Below are 19,869 nucleotides of genomic sequence, written 5' to 3' on the forward strand. Positions count from 1 at the left end.
TCCAAACTATTTAAATAAAGCCACATAAATCTCTTTTTCTTATTATTTTTTATTTTTGGCACAAATAAAATCGATAAGGGTTAATACACAATATCAACTGTAGTGATCAAAGAAGAGAAAAGATTATTGATTCAACAAAAGAGAGGAAAAAGATAATTAAGATGGAATCTTTTTTTGTTACCCCTCTCTAATGGAGTATTTGGATTATTTAAACCATGGATATTTTGAGTTGGATCCCGAATCAAGTTATTATATATTTTATTATAATTGTATAACAATAAGAAAATGAATAAATAAATATTGAAATTCTTATTAAATTCACTTAAAAAATGAATTTCATTAAAATTTTTTTGCCCTTTCTTTTTAAGAGGGGTGGGGTTCAATGGTAGTTATTTCGGTTGTAATGTTATTACAGAGTTATTTTTCCAAATGTTATTCTTGTCTAAATTGTACTTTAAGACCATTGTGGTTCTTGCATACTCCTTGTTTCCCTCTTTTTATTCTTTGACTACCAAAACATTTGAATTTTTTTAATTTCTTCATTATGTTTTAGTTGATTTTTTAAATGTAATTTATAATATTTTTATGATTTTTTTAATTATTATTAATTTGTTCTTTTTACTTTGTAGAGTAGTTGAACCGTCCACTTCGAACCGAGAGCCAAGAGTGCAACCAGATGGCCTCCAGTCAAATTCTTTCAACATTGCCTGTTAAGTAAAGACAGGATTTTTACACCAGGAATCAAATTCTTGAAATAATCAAATTACCCTTCTGGTAATTATAGAATTCTGATACATATCTGATAGTTCAATTGATGTTTAAGCAACCACTCGATCTATTCTTTCCAAACTGCACAACCAAAAGCATGTAATGTAACAAACCAGTAAGCATATACTACCCAAACTGATCATAACAAGCAACAAATGTATATATTAATAATTTAAGCTCCTTCTATTCAGCTGCTGCTGCTTCTGGTGAAGATGAATGAAATATGAAAATATCAGCTTCTTCAGGTAGCCTAAAGCTCACCCTTTTCTTTGACTTCCCACTTTGGGTCATGCTGAATGAAACCTCACTTTCTTCACCTTTCAAAAGCCTCTCCCTTGAAAAGCTCCCCCTTGCTTTAGAGCTGCTGCTGCTGCTTCCATTTTCATTTTCTCCCACACAAGATGGGAATACCCTCTTGGATGAATAATGCTTGAAAACATGGTATTCACCCCCTGAGGTGGTCCCATTTATCTTTTGCAACCCTGGTGAAGCAATGAGCCAATCCTCCAGTGTTGGTTCCTTTTTTGCCTTGTTTACCTGCTTTTGTTGCTGTTTCTCTTTCACCTGCAACAATTGCCTCTCTTTTGCTTCGTTTTTCCACATGCAGACCAACATCAGCAAAGACAATACTGACCAAGAACTTGCTTTATGCTCATTCTCATGTTCTATTTCCTGTTGATCAGACAACCTCTGGGGGCTTGATTGTGCCAAACAAGAGCATCTAGAACCCATTTTTTTCCTTTCCTCTAGGGTGATACCAATAAAAAAATTGTCATATTTCTTCTTGGTACAATAAAAGGTTATATACAGTGGATTCCAAGATGGATTCTCCAAGGGATTAGGATAAGAATTTTCATCAATTAACAGCTTTATTATTATCGATATCCACTCGTTGATTGCTCCAACCTTAAACTTGTTTGTGCCTGCGTTACACTTTTGTTGTAGGATTATGGAATCTGAATCTTATTTCCTTGTCAAATGACCAAAACCCCCTTGCTAAAACCATTTGATTCCATATTTTCATGGGCCGAACTTGTCATTTTTGGTAATAGTTAAGTTTTATCTTAAATGCCATCAACAAAACAAACAGGTTAGAACGCACTGTCTTTGACTTAACCACCTCTACGTATATGCTGCCAAAAACTTTCTTTGTTAAATTTGGTGAAGAAGGCAAGAAAACCAACATAAGTAGCTAGAAAAGTTGTCAATACACCCAAATAAGGATTGATTTGAATAATAAGAGCAATATATTACTGGTTAGCTCCATCTGATGGAGCAGTTCAGAGGTCCTTTGCATTTATCTCCAAGTTTCCAAGAACTAAGAATTTGGATATTTCTTTCCCTAGTTCTGAAAAAAAAAAAAAGAGATTATAAATATATGTAAATAAAGGCCAAAATATTTTTAAAAGAAAAGCCCATAAGTATCCAATATTGCCTTAGTATGATCAGGAAATAGTAGCAAGCAAGCATGCATGCATCTTGCTGCATTTGTTGCAGTGTTGCTTATTTCCAGTTAATCAAGTTTTTGAAGTTTTGAATATCTGTTTGAATAACTTGTTTATAACAGCTATATGATTAAGGATTGATTTCTGGCAATCATATTTGTGTAGTGATTGATATCTGAGTTATGTTTTTCCTATGTTTTTGGATTTACTTTGTTGATTTCTTACGGGAAAGGAAATGGGAGGAAAAAGCAAAACCCCGCTGAATCTTTAATGGAAAACCACATGAAATATTTTGATTCTCAAATGAAAATTACATGACAGGTAACAGATGTTCGGAATCTCCAATAAAACCTATACAAATCAAATCATATGATTCAAAGAAAAACCATGTGAATCTATCCACTGGGTAACCAGCTTACTGACTGGCTGATGGATTAGTCAGCAATTCAAGTGACTTCTTTAAGTAATCTATTGCAACTGACACATCATCAAATGCTAAGGCTCCAACCGCAAACCGTGCAGCCTTGTATGCCTCAGCAATTTTCTCCGGTGGTGGCTGGTAATTGCTGTCATATTGGTGTTCTTGAGACATAGTTGGTGCAGGTTCTGAGACTGTCTCATTTCTGCTAGTTGAAGAGTATTGGGATGTTGATGGATAGCTTGTTGTTGGAGGAGCAGACTGGGGAGTGTAAGAAATCTCAGCACCTTGATAGTAAGAAGGATAGTTAGATGGGGCAGAGGGTAAACTACTCTCAGAGAAACTTGGATAAGACTGAAAATTAGGATATGAATATGGGGGAACGTCAATGGATGGGAAATTATGTGGTAAATGTTGTTGCGGTTCTTGTGAATAGGGTTGATGGTGGTATGCATGGGGATATGTAGGATCTTCGGACTTGCTCGAGGGAGGTGGTGAAGGGAAGCGTCTTTGGGGATCTTGTGGAAAGGATTGTCCATGAGAAGGGTAACTGCGAGGAGAAAATGAAGGATGTGATGGTAAAATATCGAAAGAATGCTGCCGGTCAATCTTATCATGGAACTGAGTTGACGATGGAATATTAGCATGGTGCTGGTTATTTTTTTCATCATGGAACTGTGATGACGGATCAGAATCTTGCCTGGGACTGGTAACTGGAAGTTCACCAGGTCCATGATCCTGCAAGGATAAACATAAATGAAGGTTATCCAGAATTTCTGTTTATTTAATCAAGGCCAAGTATTGCCATTGTCCCTATATTGCTAATGACTAAAGCACTGTTCTGATAAGAAACATACATATGAACCGCTATGTGTACTTGATAGAACAGACAAATCTTCGTCACCATTAGGAGGGCCACAGGTAGGCTTTCTTCCTTCTTTCAAAGCTTTCCTAATATCAGCAGCTTTCCAGGCAGCATACTTCTGTTTCTGCTCAAGCTGTATAATAAAACCATAAGAAGTTCAAAACAAAACTAACCGAGTAATGCATCAAAAAAGTAAGAAATCAACATTATTAGCGCAAAATTTTAATGCGACTCTATAACAACTAGAAACTCACATCAGGCTGAAGAGGACCAAACTGGCTAATAATCTCAAAGAAAATGCTGGCAGCATAAAATGTCTTTGCTGTATTCCTGTACCAAGCACCCAAAAGTTAAATCTTAAGTCATTTATAGAAATATCAAAGTACTAAGGTAAGTAAAAGGGTGTAATCATGTAATGTAGCAATTAACAGAACTTTCTCATAATTTAGAGGGTAACACAAAATACACTAACTAAAACTACAAACATGCCATTCAGCTTATCAAATGAACTGCTTTTGCATCTTCTAGACAAAATACAATTTAGTGCAACATGGATATATTTGAAAGAAGATTTGCTTACAAGTCTGCTCGTCCAGCACGATCTTGTTTGTCCGCCTTTGCAAAGACATTCAAGGCAAATCCCTCTAGATACAAGTTATCCTCAGATCCCAACGTCAATGACTTCTTATCCTGCAAAGTACCAATACCCTTAGACACTGATGAAAGGTGATTTATTGTTTATCTATATCTATAAGCTATCTATAAGCTCCATATATATCATACAACAAACAATGCCATTGCAATGATCAATAAATAGCTATGTGATTCTAGTTAATGAGAATTGTTTAACTAGTAATCTGAAGCTTCAGCACTAGATCAAATACACAAAATAACAGCAACTCCCAGTATCCAAATTAGACCCAGTAGAGAAATACCAAGGTGTTAAATTTAAATATTTTCATGTAAAATCACATCAATCAATCAATAACAACATCTAATTCAACATATCCATTAAATTTTCTAGGAAAGTAAAGTAGACCCAATTGATTAAACAGCTCAAATAACACAACTCATAATTCAAAATCAGCTAATCATTAAAGAGAGAGAGAGAGAGAGAAGAACAGACCTTTTCAAGCTGTTTCATGAGAGAAACAAGAAGAGCACTGGTAGTTTTGGTTCTCTCACTGACGGGTATCTTCAATCCTTTTTCCATTGCATACAACCGACCTTTAAAAAAGAGAAAAGAAAATTTCCAATTAGCATCTACAAAAAAGATTAAAAAGAGAAGAGAAAAAAAAGAAGGTTTAAGATGTAATTTTCATTTACAGTAATAAGCGACAAGAGGCTCGTGTTTTTGAAGCTCATCGGCTCGTTGAAGGTACGGTAAGAGCAGTTTTGCTGGCTCATTCTCGTTTGCCATTGCCTTTGGGAAGGAGAAATGGTTTTCAATGTGGGGAAGTGAAGAGGAAATGACGTCGTTTATAATGTTACGACTCTTCTTAGTTAAGTTTTTGAAGATTAGATGACAACTTTGGAAGTTGTTGGAAGAATTGCTAGTTTAGTCTCTTTAGATTGAGGACTTTAACAAAACACCCAATAACTTTTCTTTTTTCCATAATTTGCAAACAATAATAGTGCAATTGTTATTGTTGTTGAATTTTTAATGGAAAATAGGCAAATTTATGTTCCACGAATATTAAGGGTTAATTGCATTACACATCTTTACATTTCAAAATGTTATAATCAAATCCTCAGAGTATTAGTATTATATTAATCAACTCCCTCCGTCGGCTTAGTCTTCAGTTTTGATATGAGGTGGAGCATTTAAAACCTATGAATCAAATTGTAAATAAATGTGTACATAATATATAGATAGTTTGAATTTATTTTTATCAGTTCAATATTGAGAAAGGAAATGAGAGATGACAAAGCATGAACCTCTATCATCTAAATGTCAAAGAAGGGTTCTAACCATTGCTCTAAATAAGTCTTAGTATAGACCACCTGAATTTGATGTATTAAGCACGAGAGTTATTTCTTTTCCCTTTTACTATGTCGAATCCAAGTAGTTTATAGAATAGATATACACCTATTTACAACTCAATCCACATATTTTAAATATGTTCCATGAAGTTGACATTTAATGTCAATAACAAAGTTGATACAACAATACTGGTAATTTAAAAACTCAATTCGTAACTCTACTATCAATATTTGAGAATAATAAAATAATAAAATAATAATAACTCTAATATCAATACATAACCGCTCCAATGGAGAATATGAGTTTTAACGTACAGCATGTTGATCCTGAATTAGTATAAAAACAGGTTCAAGTTGAATGATTTGAGTGAGTGCTTGAAAGGTTTTCAATGCCAAAACTGATTTATAGGGAAGAAACTTGTACCTTGTTGCCATTTCACCTCTTTCATAGTAGAAAATGTAATAACAGATCTGACTAATGCAAAGGTAACAACATGAATCAAAAACCACCTTCCAAATGCTAAATATCACAAATATTACACAGCTAATAACATTATACTCTCCAGTCACTGACTATATCCCTCTACTACGACAGCTCTTCGATTCGGGCCAATTCACTAATACTATCCGGTAATAACACTAAAAACAAGACAAGGGTGTAAAATCTATCAATTTATTATTTTAGGGTGATGCTGGAACTGGATCAGTTCCCGATACATGGGAGGCAGCGTCCTCTTTTGATATCGCTACGAAATTGGCAGGAGCTGCAAGTTTCATGCTGTCCCTCCTCCCATCTTTAGTTGCAGACCTGCTTCCATTTTGAGTAGCATTTAGAGACAACCGTCTGCTAGGGGTTCCATTGGTTCCTCCATTTGCTCGAGGACCCACCACCTTCTTTGTACCAGATGGTCGAGCAGGGCTTGGCTTTGAACCGAAGATGGCTTCTTGTTCCGTGTTTTGCTGCTCACCGTACTTCTTCTGATCCTGCAAGTCCATAAGTTAAACCATATTTAGCAGGAGTAAAAGGAAAAAAAGAAAAAGGACACTGTCTACATGCAAAGCAAGAGACATTTAGCTGAAAACTCTTTTTTGAGTTTACCTTCTTCCTATTTATCTAGGTCATGCTTTAAGTTATATAGTTAGAACTAAAATGAATCAAAACCTTACCCTAAGCTTTCGCTTTTCTTCTTCTCTTTCTTGCCTGAGCATGGCATATTCATCTAGCATAGCAAGGAGGGGAACACCGTCATATGAAAACGATGTGCCGCGATCTTCTTCCCAAGCTCGAGTTTTGGCAACCAAAGTGTCAACCATACCTACCAAAGGCCAATAAAACTGATTAGAGAGGAAAATAAGAACTCAGGCCATACGTGCATGATATGCAGATCTAATGTGGTAGCATTATAGCAATTCTAATGTGATATGCATGATATGTTAAGGCAAACATACCATCAATGGATGGAAACTAGGAATTATAGACTTCTGGGAAAATTTCATCTCTTAATATTGGAATCCCATGCAATTGCTGTATTTTGAACGCCTAAATTCAAATTAATTTTATCCTCAATAGAACCTTCATCTTTGAGATTCTTTTTTTTATCTGATTACCACATTCTAGATTGGCAAAAAGGAAAATGTAGGGAATACTTTCTATTGAACCTAATCAAAAATAGATTAGAAGAAACTTTAAGACCAGAAAATGAATTGCTAACGATGGTTCAAGGTGAAATGCACATGCAGATGCAAACAATATCTACCAATGGCATATGAATCATCATCCTGTAAATATGATTCTAGATGGCCCTACCTGGAATTTTGTTGACCAGAATGCGAGCTTTCTCGGCACGCTTGAGGTTTAAGTGTGCGCCCCTGCTTGAATTGTACCTGTTCTCGTCCTGTCTCAGCAAGAAAATATCAGTAGAAGCGTAACACTCAATGTCATTAGAGGTAGTAAGATATGAGCAATATTAGGAATGCTGACGAGCATGCAGTCACTAATATTTTAAGAGTCCAAAACATTTATCAGGGAACATTGGAATAAGACGAGGGATTCAAGGATCAGCATTAAGGCTCAGGCCACAGCACTCAGGCCAAGATTCTTAAAGGTATCATGTTAGTATAACAGGTTGGACAACAATATTATGGCCAGATTATTCTTTTCTATTTCCTAATCTTCAACCCAAATCGATAAATCCACCAACAAGGGAGATAGGGGTGGGAAAGAGAAGCTAGAGAGAGAAATGTTGAGAGATTAAAAATACCCGATTGTAGTCTTCGAGCCAACTTTCTTCTTCACAAGCTGACATCCATTTTTCAACCCTATCCAATATTTCTTTTCTACTAAGGACTTCTTCTTTTGCTTTAGCTATCTGATTATCCATGTCAGCTAGTAACTCAGTAGGCTCAACATTCCCAGAATCAATCAGAGCCATAATTTTCTCCCTAGCAGCCTCTGGATCTATCTCTATGTGAGCACAGGCAAATATCTCCTCAAGCTCCACTTGTTTTTTGAAGGCAATTTCCTTCATCCTGCTTGCTTTTAGCTGATCAAGCCTTTCAACTTCAACCTCCGCCTTCAGCACAAAAGGAAATGAAAATAAGTAAGCAACTGTTCTCTATCAAACTTGGACACCAATTGAGAAACTTGATTTACCTGCTCAATCAGATCCAGAGCAAGAGCACCAGGAACAGTCACTCCATCAACTGATGCAGAGGTGTGGCAGGTGACATGGTCTAATAATATTCTTTCTTCTTCAGGAGTGTCCATCAAATTCCAAAGATCAATTAGCTGAGTTGCTAACTCTTGAAGCTGTCAAAGGGGGAAAAACGTTAACCTTGTAATTTCATTTATTGGAACAAAAGCATGAAGTGAAGAAGAATATATTAACTCATATATCCATGTCCACTATAAAGATGGTTCCATAACGCCTTATATCAATGTGCAATGGTTCAAGTAGCAAAGCATCAAGAAGAAAAATGGGTGGTACATTTTTGAAGAGGGAAAAAAAAGGGGAATGAAAAGAACTGCTACATACAACAAAGATACCTTATGAAGCCTCTGTTTCTTATCTTCATTTAGAGCTGAGACTGTCTCGGCCAACCTCAATAGCGTGTCATTGCTGATGCTTTTGGACTGCACACCAGTAGTGTCATCTAAGCTCGGATGAACTTCAGTTACAGTACTCAAGAAGTCCATTCCAAGGACAGCACAGAGATCATGCACAGTGCTGACAAATTCAAGGACTTTATGCAGTCGATCACTCTGCAATGCAAATAAGTTAGTGAGTGATCCATGTAAAGACTAGAAACCAGGATATCCAGGGAAATAGATATACCTTCTCCTTTTGAAGTTCTTGAAGCTTTACTTGATATTCATTCAACTTCTTCAGGGACAAGTCAGACTCATCCACTGCTGGAGCACCTGTCTGCTCACTGTCATTCCCAGCAATTTCCCCACATATCTTCTGAATCTGAGACTGTACATCAGAAAATTCCTTAACTCTCTCCTCTTTCTGTTTCAACAGCTGTTCGAGTGCTGGTGCAATAGCAGCAAGTTGTTCATTGATTGTTCCCAATGTCGTCTCAGGCTGTAATCAAACCCAAAGCACTAATGAGGAATGCAGCAAACAGTATTTTATGGGAAACTTGTAAACAGCATTAATTTGCATATAAAGGAGTAATGACATCCTATTGTCTATAGTAACTTTGAATATAGGGTGAAATAAGTGAGCACTCACAATGCTAATGAAACTTTTGTCCCCGAGAGCTGATACAAGAGTAGAAAGCTCAAGCTTAGCATCTGACAAGGCCTGAAGAAGTTGCGCTCTTGATTTTGCAGCCTGTTCAACCTTCCTCTTGTATACATCCAAGCATTCTTGTTCTATCTGAAGAAGCATCTTGTCTCTCTCTTCGTCACTTTCACCAACTTCATCCCAAATTTCCTACAATCAATTTGCAGAACATTTTACCAGTTATATTCTACAGACGAGTACTAGAAACAAAGATTTTAAGGGAGGGAACCAACTTAAAAGCCACATTACCTGCAATTTCTGCAGTAAAGAACCGCAAGTGATTTCTCCTACAAGAGGATTGTCTGCCTCTGTTACTGCCATCGACTCTACCACGTCAAACTAGCCTGCACCAGGGGAACTATTTAATCGACATTTAACACAATTTTCCTTTGAATCTGGAGGCACACGTGAAAATAACAAACCAGGACTAAAGAACAATATATACATCTCACTGACCAGCTAGAAACAGTACTGTACAAGATTAAATGACATGAATACCTAATAGAAAAAATCGAAAGAATGGCAAACCATTAAGTTAGAAGAAGCTTCAAGAATTACAGTAGTAACTAAAGAATATCAAGGCAATAAAAGATTTAAATCTACAACGTATAAAGACATCAATTGCTAATGCATTGACATATTGAAATGGTATAAAAGAACCTCAAAGGAGTATACAACGTATGGTGCAACTATGGCATTTAGCAAACAGACTAGATAATGCCTCTTATTTATTGTTTTTTGGGAACTGCAACAAGCTGACTAATAGGAAGTATTTTTCAATTCAGGTAACACTAAAGAAGAAGTTAAAAGAAAAGACTTAATCAGAGACATAAATTGCACAAAGGTGCAACCATTGAAGCATACTAGCAGAAAATTTGGCTTCTCAAACACTGAAAAAATTACAAAAGTGGAGAAATAAATCTTTAATAACTTGTAGCAAAATCATCAACAACTCAGCATTAAAAAAAGTGCTGAACTCCTTCATCCCCACATTCCTCGATCAACAATCAGAGAAATCCTTACTTTGATTCACTAAAACCAAACAATCAGCTTGAACAATAAAAACCCAACCTCACAAATTCACTCATTTCTCATTATTCACCTAACAAAATCCAAGCTCCAAAACTTAAAATTTTCCAAATAAAACAACACACATTTAGGAAAAACAAGTGCAAGAACAACTCCAAAAACGCTCTAGATCTCCCTGCTACCAACAAAAAACATACTTTGTTTAACATCAAGATCAGAATAGCTGAAAATGCAGCAAAGAGAACAAAGAAGCCGAAAGAAGAAAAATTAAGGCATACCCAGATCTTCCTTTCAGCAAAGATTTCTGGGTGTTTTTTTTTCTCCTTCAGATCTAAAGCTTTGATATTTGCAGAGAGCAAGTTTGTGAGAGTGAGAGAAGCTTAGAATTAGATACAGAGGGGAGGAGTGGGAAATGCAGAGTGTGGGACCCACTAATATATCCAATGTCCAGACAAATTCTTTTGATGGATAAGTACCCGTGTTTTCTAGATTATTTACGATGATGGCACTACATCAATGTCTATCGTAATGAATTTACTTGTTTGCCCCCCAATTGAGATTTTGTTTTTTAATAAAAAGAGATAACAAGGAGTGTTAATGAGGTTTTACTTCGAATTCCAACGTAGTACAAAGATTATTAAAATTATGGGTTAATAATAATAAAATATTATTAAAATATTATTAAATAATTAAAATAAATTATAAATGATATAGTAAAAAGTTCATAAAATAAAATCTCGTAAATAAAATCCTATTTTCATATTTGTTATACATAAAAAAAAAAGTTATAATATCAAATAAGCTCCAGCTAGAATTAAGTTGATTTCAACAAATAACCTAAATATTGGAGAGTTTTAATAAAGAAATGGGTGGTGAGGGAATAGGAAAAGGAAGGCATTGAAAGGGACCAAAGAAGGGTTATAGTTGCATAGGTGGCATCACGAATGCAACACTTACAGTTGGTGTCTCTAATCTCTAGCTTACACATATAAATCATTAACATGCAAAAAGCTGAGATTGGTATTTATTAGTAGCTCTACATATTGCTGTCATAATTAAAACTCTTGCATGGGTCTTTTTTCTTGTTTCTTTTTTTAGATTATTATTTACTTTGTGTTTTTGGTTGTTAGATTTTACCAAACATATCCATGCACTTTTTTATTATTATACATCTTCCTCTTTATAATTATATTAGCTCCAATTAAATTTGATGTTAAATAAGTGGGATTTATAAATCATAATAGTAATAAAAGAGGACAAACTATATATTACATTCTTTTCTTTTTTTATTTACAATAACAAAATATTCACATAAGATGTGTCATGTGAATTGATGGTCATTACAATAAAATCATTGTTAAACTTCGTTGTGACTAAATAATTTCCATTGCATGGAGCAAGAAGAGAAAAGACAGTGGGGGAATAGTTATAGTCTCAATGAAATTTTATAATGGAAAAACTTGTGCACTTTAGAGATTTAAAAAGAAATATTTGATTAATTAAGTGGTGCTTAGAAAATCCCATACCAAAAGTAATGGAAATGAAAGTTTGACTAATGTTTTGGATGTTCAACATTTGATTGACTCAAAAACATGTGGACTATATTTTAATATATATATCTTTCACCCATAATCATGTTTTGTCCTCAAAAATCTATAATCTAAAAAAGGATGGGGACAAATGAGAAAAGAGATTATTTATTTTCTTTGTTATTTGCTTTAGGTAAATTATACATATGGTCACTTAACTTTTAAAATTTTCAATTTAGGCATTAATTGTGAATTCGTTCTTATTTTGGTCTAATTTGTATGATAACACATTTAATCCTCAATATTTACATATTCTAACAAATTTGATCCTAATTTAAAACAATTCATTAAATTTAACTCTTCATATTTACAAATTCTATCAATTTGATCTACAAACTTTCTAACCAAAGCTTTCAACTTTTAAAATAGAAATATTCCACGCCTATAAATTTGTAAAACCCAAAAAAAAAAAAACTTCTCCAATAAAACAAATAATTAGGATATAGTGCACCTTATATTTTAATTTAAAAATAATTAAAATATTTTTTGTAACTAATTAAATTTTTATTATTTTTAATTGAATATTATTGAATATAAAATGAAGATAACAAAATAAATAGAATAATGATTAATTAATAAAGGGTATAAATAGAATAATGATTAATTAATAAAGGGTAAAATTGTTCTTTTATTTCAAACTCATTTAACTAGTGGATTTTCCATCAAACTTTAGGAGAGTGATTTCGTATTTTCAAACCACAAGGGTAATTGGATTTTTATCGATGATTTTAATAATTTTTCTATATTTATACTCAGTGGTACCCGAGAGTATATAATTTTCTTTTTATCCATTACTAATGAATCAAATGATGACACATCAATTAAAATAAAATTAAGTAATTGTAAATTAATTTTTTGAAAATATTAAATGATGTATTATCGTATAATTTATTGATAATACATAAATTATACTATAAATACATCAAATTTAACTTATATATATTATGCTTATACTTCTTTAAAGATTAAAACTGAAGACAAATAAAAGTCCAATAAACTCAAAACTGAAAAGCTAATGGTCCAAAACGGAAGTGTCATATGTCCACACAAATACTTGGTTCAATGTAAAACATAAACATATATCATAGTTTTTATCGTAAATTGTATTTTTCTTTTTTGGGTTTTACAAATTTATAGGTGTGAAATGCATTTGTTTTGAAAGCTAAAAGCTTTGATTAAGAAGTTTGGGAATCAAATAGATAAAATTTGTAAATGTGAAGGATTACATTTATTGAATTATTTAGAATTAGAATCAAATTGCTAGATTATGTAAGTAATAAGAACTAAAATGTTTTATTATACTAATTAAAAAAGGTTTTCCTTTATCAATTTAACGGTACATGATAAAAACTGAATAAATTTAAACAATAATGCTCAAATTAAAAATTTAAAATTTAGATGGCTAAAATAAAATATAAATATAATTGAGTGACTATTTATAGAGTTTACCCTTTATTTTATGACGTCTGGATGGAGTACTGTTTAGGGGACATTTTTCACCACTCAAATCCCTCACATGACTTTTGTCCTTATTTACATCAGCTCAAAATTACAAATATCTCCATCGTTTAACATTTTAAAGACCATATAGCATGAATGAGTTCTTCGGATAATATTCGCAAAAGTTGGAAGATTTGATTTTTCAGTACTTGCATTTATTACACGGTTTTTAGACTTATGTACCAATTTTATCGGTCTATTTTATAATTATTTGAATATTTGTATTTATAGTTATATTATAACTCTACTTTTTAACTTAAAAATGAATTTTAAGAAAATTAATAAAGTTGATGATTTAATTGGGCATTTTGGATTATTTTCAATTTCCAATAAAATTTAGTTTGATTCATTAAAATAATTTCTAAAAATATTTTAATTTTCGATAAATAAAATTGATATCTTCTAATATATGGTTAATTTTGTTAGGTGTGGGTCCCACTATGTGGGAAACTCATAATTTTTGCCACATTTTATTGTCTCTTTTTGGTTTTGTCAAAAGCCATTTTTGGGGGGCTTTTAACGGGTGATGTGGGCAGAAATTTTTGTAGAGCTAAAACAAAAAAAAAATCTCAAATTAAAACAGAGAGAAAGAGAGAAGAAAATTTCAGTTTTTCAAGCTTGGTGCAGCAGTGATCAACTCTTCAATCGAAGGTACATCCGTAGTTCGATTGAGCTGATTTTTGGACAGCAGCTAGGCGATAAGGTGTTCTTGACTTTGTACGGTCGGATTTTTCATCCGAGTCTTGTAGCATCGAAAATACCCATTTTTCAGCAGCTGCGTTTTTGGTGATATTCTCTCATTTTTCTCTCTTTTGCTAAAGATTATATATTGTTAGCCTTGTTGGAGTTGAATGTTTGTTGTAGGCTTGATATTGTGATCTTGTAGTTGAACATTTGATGATAGTGGAACTCTTGATCGGACTCTAAAGTCCCGTGGTTTTTACCCTTGATTTAAAGGGGTTTTCACGTAAAATTACCGGTGTCTCTATTTATTTTTGTTGTGGTTGCATTAGTTGATTTGTGGTTGATTAAGGTTGCTAGAGAACATATCTTGTGCTATTGTGCTTGCCATAATTTTTGACAGGAGTTATAAGGAGAGAAAGAACACCGGTTGTGCTTTCGCTTTGTTTCGGTTGTTCGGTTTCTTCCCAACAAACTGGTATCAGAGCTTGGTTATTGTGTCAGATAATTATGGAAATTAATACGAGCAAGATGATTATGTTGAATGGCACAAATTATCAACTTTGGCGGAATAAAATGAAAGACTTGTTGTTTGTGAAGGCTTTGCATCTTCCGGTCTTTACTACTCAAAAACCCAATTCGAAAAGTGATGAAGAATGGGAATTTGAGCATCAACAAGTGTGTGGCTTTATTCGGCAATTTGTTGAAGAAAATGTTTACAACCACATTGATCAGGAGACACATGCTCGAACATTGTGGGAGAAGCTTGAAAGCTTGTATACTTCGAGGTCGGGCAATAACAAGTTGTTTTTGCTGAAGAAAATGATGGCGCTGAAATATAAAGAAGGAATGTCTATAGATGACCATGTTAGTGAATTTTAGAGTGTGATGAATCAGTTGCTTGGTATGGGTGTCAAATTTGATGACGAGATTTTAGGACTTTGGTTGCTTGCTACTCTACCAGACTCTTGGGAGACCTTTCGAGTCTTACTCATTAATTCTGCCCCACAGGGTATTATTACTTTGGATTTGGCTAAGAGTGGTGTGTTGAATGAAGAGGTAAGAAGAAGATCTCAGGGTTCTACATCACAGTTCGAGGTGTTGGTTATCGAGAATAGGGGGAGAAACAGAGACAAAGATGGAAAGGGTAGAGATAAAAGCCGAAGCAAGTCAAGATCGAGATACAAGAATCTTGAGTTTCATCATTGTGGTAAGAAAGGTCATATCAAGAAATATTGCTTCAAGTGGAAGAAAGAGAACAAAGGTGGTGGTGATAAACACGATCGGAATGACGATGAAAATCCGAAGCGTGTTGCTATCATACTCGTGAAGATCTGTTAGTTATTTGTGATGAGAATTTGGTCAACCTAGCATGCGACGAGACTAGTTGGGTGATTGGTACTGGTGCATCACTTCATGTCACGTCGAGGAAGGAATTCTTCACATCTTATACTCCGGTGATTTTGGGGTATTGAAGATGGGTAATGATGGTTTGGTTTCGGTTATTGGTATGGGAGATGTTAGCTTGGTGAGTAACAATGGAACAAAGTTAACTCTCAAGGATGTCGACATGCACCGGATGTCCGCTTGAATTTGATTTGCAGAAAGCTTGATGATGAGGATTCAGAACACCTTCGGTGAAGGGCGGTGGAAGTCGACTAAAGGCTCCTTAGTTGTGGCTCGAGGAAAGAAGAGCTCAAATTTGTACTTGATGCAAGCTTTGACTTCTCGAGAGACGGTGAATGTGACATCGAATGATGACTCAACCGAAGTTGTGGCATAAACGACTCGACCACATAAGTGAGAAGGGCTTAGCTGTTTAGCGAAGAAGAATAAACTTTCGTGTTTAAAGAATGCTACATCAAGAATTGTGCCCATTGTCTAGCAGGAAAGCAGAGAAGAGTTTCATTTAGAAGCCATCCTCCTCATAGGAAATCAGAGTTGCTAGAGTTGGTCCATTCAGATGTTTGTGGTCCGATAAAAGTAAGATCACATGGTGGTGCACTTTACTTTGTGACTTTCATTGATGATTGTTCAAGAAAGCTATGGGTTTACACTTTGAAGTCTAAAAATCAAGTCTTTGAGGTGTTTAAACAGTTTCAAGCATCGGTTGAAAGGAAACGGGAAGAAGTTGAAGTGCATTCGATCGATAATGGTGGCGAGTACAGTGGTCGTTTCATGAGTATTATCTGCGACAGGAATCGACATCGAGAACACTACCAAAGACTCCACAGCTTAAATGGGTTAGTGAAAGAATGAACCGAACATTGATTGAGAGAGTCGATGTTTGTTGTCGATGCAAAGTTACCAAGATCGTTTTTAATGAAGCTTTGAATACAGTGACACATGTGATAAATCTGTCTCCTAGTGTTCATTTGAAAGGTGATGTGCCAGATAGAGTTTGGTTTGGTAAAGACGTATCATATGATCACCTACGTGTGTTCGGTTGTAAAGCATTTGTTCATGTTCCAAAGGATGAAAGATCCAAGTTGGATGCCAAGGCTCGACAATGCATTTTTATTGGTTATGGTCTAGATGGTGAGTTTGGTTATAGACTCTATGATCCGATTCGTAAGAAACTCGAAGAAGCGAGATGTTGTCTTCATTGAGGATCGCACCATTGATGATATTGATAAGACGGAGAAAGTGGATTCACAAGGTAGTGGTGACTTGATCGATGTGAATCCGGTTCCCTAGACTCTTCACCGATCCTATCCGGATGATGTGCATGGTGATGTTAGTGGTGACCATCGACTATAGGTGACTTTGATACTCCCATGGATGATGTTGTGAATGATCAACAACAAGCACCTATAGCTCCACCAATAGTTCCACTTGAAGGTCTTCCGAGATCGACGATCTTCCGTCGTATTCTCCTGATGAATATGTTCTTTTGACTGACGGGGGAGAACCTAAATGTTATGAAGAGGCTATGGAGAGTGAATGCAAAGATCAGTGGGTTGAAGCGATGAAAGACGAACTTCAATCCTTGCATGAGAACCATACTTTTGAATTGGTGAAACTGCCTAAGGGCAAAAGAACTTTGAATAATCGGTGGGTTTACAGGTTGAAGCAAGAAGAGAAGTCTTCATCTCCACGATACAAAGCTAGATTGGTCGTCAAGGGTTATACTTAGAAAAAGGGGGTTGATTTTGAAGAAATATTTTCTCCGGTTGTGAAGATGTCCTCTATCAGAACTATATCGAGTTTGGCGACTTGTTATGACCGGAGGTTGAACAAATGGATGTGAAAACCTTTTCTTCATGGTGACTTGGAAGAAGAGCTTTACATGGAGCAGCTAGAGGGTTTTGTTGCACAAGGAAAGAGGACTGTGTGTAGATTGAAGAAGAGCTTGTATGGTTTGAAGCAAGCTCCAAGGCAATGGTACAAGAAGTTTGAGTCTGTTATGAGGGAGCAAGGCTACAAGAAGACTACTTCTGATCATTGTGTGTTTGTTAAGAGATTCTCTGGTGATGATTTTATTATTCTTTTGCTCTATGTTGATGATATGCTTATTGTTGGCCGAATGCTTCTAGAATTGAGAAGTTGAAACAAGAGTTGAGTAAATCCTTTGCAATGAAAGATTTGGGGCAAAGAAAGCAAATTCTTGGCATAAGACCGACACGTGATAGAAAGGCCAAGAAATTATGGTTATCACAAGAGAGGTACATTGAGAAAGTACTTCAAAGGTTTAGTATGGACAAAGCTAAAGCGGTGAATACTCCCTTTGCTATGCACTTTAGATTGAGTGTTAAGCATAGTCCTTCCACGAAAAGGAGAAGGAAGAGATGCGAAAATTCCTTACTCTTCACCGTGGGTAGTTTGATGTACGCAATGGTTTGCACGAGACCGACTTGGCTTATGCCGCTGGTACGCTTAGTCGGTTTCTTTCTAATCCAGCAGAGAGCATTGGAATACAAATGAAGTGGATTATGAGATATCTTCGTGGCACTTCCAACATGAAACTTTGTTTCAAAGAATGAGAAACCCGTTTTGTTGGGTATCTGATTCGGACATGGCCGTAAACATTGACTCGAGGAGATCTACTTGAGTTACTTAATCACTTATGCAGGGGAGCCGTGGCATGGCAATCGAGATCGCAAAAGTGTGTTGCATTGTCCACCACCGAATCGAGTTCATTGCAAAGAACCAAAACGTGTAAGGAGATGCTTTGGATGAAGAAGTTTGTGCATGAGCTTGGTTTTACTCAGGAGAAGTATGTCCTGTACTGTGATAGCCAGAGTGCTATTCATCTTGGTAAGAACTCAACTTTTCATGCTAGATCTAAGCATATTGATGTGAGGTACCATTGGATACGAGATGTTCTTGAAGCTAAGCTGTTAGAGCTTGAGAAGATACACACTAATGATAATGGTGCTGATATGTTGACGAAGGCCTTACCAAGAGGAAAGTTTGAAGCATGTTGTTTGACCTCCGGCATGGAGGCATTCCCCACATAGTTGGAGGGGGAGATTTGTTAGGTGTGGGTCCCACTATGTGGGAAACCCATAATTTCTGCCACATTTTATTGTCTCTTTTTGGTTTTGTCAAAAGCCATTTTTTGGGGGCTTTTAACGGGTGATGTGGGCAGAAATTTTTGTAGAGCTAAAACAAAAAAAAAATCTCAAATTAAAACAGAGAGAAAGAGAGAAGAAAATTTCAGTTTTTCAAGCTTGGTGCAGCAGTGATCAACTCTTCGATCAAAGGTACAGCCGTGGTTCGATTGAGCTGATTTTTGGACAGCAGCTAGGCGATAAGGTGTTCTTGACTTTGTACGGTCGGATTTTTCATCCGAGTCTTGTAGCATCGAAAATACCCATTTTTCAGCAGCTGCGTTTTTGGTGATATTCTCTCATTTTTCTCTCTTTTGCTAAAGATTATATATTGTTAGCCTTGTTGGAGTTGAATGTTTGTTGTAGGCTTGATATTGTGATCTTGTAGTTGAACATTTGATGATAGTGGAACTCTTGATCGGACTCTAAAGTCCCGTGGTTTTTACCCTTGATTTAAAGGGGTTTTCACGTAAAAATACCGGTGTCTCTATTTATTTTTGTTGTGGTTGCATTAGTTGATTTGTGGTTGATTAAGGTTGCTAGAGAACATATCTTGTGCTATTGTGCTTGCCATAATTTTTGACAGGAGTTATAAGGAGAGAAAGAACACCGGTTGTGCTTTCGCTTTGTTTCGGTTGTTCGGTTTCTTCCCAACAAATTTTACATAAATATTTATATTGTTTTGATAAGTTTTTAAAAAACAATTAGTGAAAAATTATTTTTAATAAAACAAACTTGGCTTAAATTATATTTGTTAGAACAAAATATTACAAAACATTGTATTTTGTAAATTGAAATTTATCTTATAATAATGATCTTACCTTACATATAGCAATATTTAATGCCTAATTAAAAACTTAATTCGCATGTATGTGAGTTATAGTGGCACATAGAAGTTAGAGGATTAAAGCAGCATTTGAAAAATACTTATATTTGATTCGAAAAAAATTATATTTGTATTATTAAAATATTCATACTTTATATTATAAAATATTTGTTAATGAATATTTATAAATTATAACCTATATTTTTATTATTAAAATATAAATATAAAATATTTTTCAATAAAATATTGAAAATGTTATTTAAAATTTAAATTTAGCATGAATTCTGAAATTTATTATTAAAATAAAATTGTAATATCAAATAATTTCATTTAAGTAATTTATTATTAAATATACATTCATGTTTACATTAGTGTACTCCTCAAGATATGCAATTTTATCATTGATTCTTTTTTTTTTCAC

The 19,869-nt window shown here is 34.8% G+C and overlaps 2 protein-coding genes across 2 annotated transcripts; both read right to left on the reverse strand.

Annotated features, from left to right (window-relative positions):
• Positions 1 to 2,479: 2,479 nt before the first annotated feature.
• On the reverse strand, positions 2,480 to 5,010 carry LOC108480960 (protein HOMOLOG OF MAMMALIAN LYST-INTERACTING PROTEIN 5-like). The gene is made up of 6 exons (XM_017784117.2): positions 4,823 to 5,010; positions 4,623 to 4,723; positions 4,077 to 4,186; positions 3,751 to 3,826; positions 3,489 to 3,629; positions 2,480 to 3,369 (listed from the first exon to the last, which is right to left on the reverse strand). Exons 1-6 carry the CDS (start codon positions 4,914 to 4,916, stop codon positions 2,629 to 2,631), a joined length of 1,263 nt encoding a protein of 420 aa, XP_017639606.1. The 5' UTR covers positions 4,917 to 5,010; the 3' UTR covers positions 2,480 to 2,628.
• An 871-nt stretch (positions 5,011 to 5,881) lies between these two features.
• LOC108483404 (65-kDa microtubule-associated protein 1) lies at positions 5,882 to 10,776 on the reverse strand. Its single transcript, XM_017786780.2, has 10 exons — positions 10,578 to 10,776; positions 9,520 to 9,614; positions 9,217 to 9,420; positions 8,815 to 9,066; positions 8,526 to 8,741; positions 8,133 to 8,288; positions 7,741 to 8,052; positions 7,287 to 7,374; positions 6,647 to 6,795; positions 5,882 to 6,463 (listed from the first exon to the last, which is right to left on the reverse strand). The coding sequence occupies exons 2-10, from the start codon at positions 9,589 to 9,591 to the stop codon at positions 6,161 to 6,163; spliced, it is 1,752 nt and encodes a 583-aa protein (XP_017642269.1). The 5' UTR covers positions 9,592 to 9,614; positions 10,578 to 10,776; the 3' UTR covers positions 5,882 to 6,160.
• Between the last annotated feature and the right edge of the window lie 9,093 nt (positions 10,777 to 19,869).

This window comes from Gossypium arboreum, chromosome 1 (assembly GCF_025698485.1).
Source record: "Gossypium arboreum isolate Shixiya-1 chromosome 1, ASM2569848v2, whole genome shotgun sequence".
Lineage (NCBI taxonomy): Eukaryota > Viridiplantae > Streptophyta > Magnoliopsida > Malvales > Malvaceae > Gossypium > Gossypium arboreum.

Bases quoted from the DNA above. Each gene is read 5' to 3' on its own strand.
- LOC108480960 (XM_017784117.2), bottom strand. From the start codon at position 4,916: ATGGCAAACGAGAATGAGCCAGCAAAACTGCTCTTACCGTACCTTCAA. The intron at 3,630-3,750 runs GTGAGTTTCTAG...TTTATTATACAG, and splicing joins TTGGTCCTCTTCAGCCTGAT to CTTGAGCAGAAACAGAAGTA. The intron at 3,370-3,488 runs GTATGTTTCTTA...TTATCCTTGCAG, and splicing joins GTACACATAGCGGTTCATAT to GATCATGGACCTGGTGAACT.
- LOC108483404 (XM_017786780.2), bottom strand. From the start codon at position 9,591: ATGGCAGTAACAGAGGCAGACAATCCTCTTGTAGGAGAAATCACTTGC. The intron at 8,053-8,132 runs GTAAATCAAGTT...TTTGTGCTGAAG, and splicing joins CTCTGGATCTGATTGAGCAG to GCGGAGGTTGAAGTTGAAAG. The intron at 6,464-6,646 runs GTAAGGTTTTGA...ATGGACTTGCAG, and splicing joins AAGAAAAGCGAAAGCTTAGG to GATCAGAAGAAGTACGGTGA.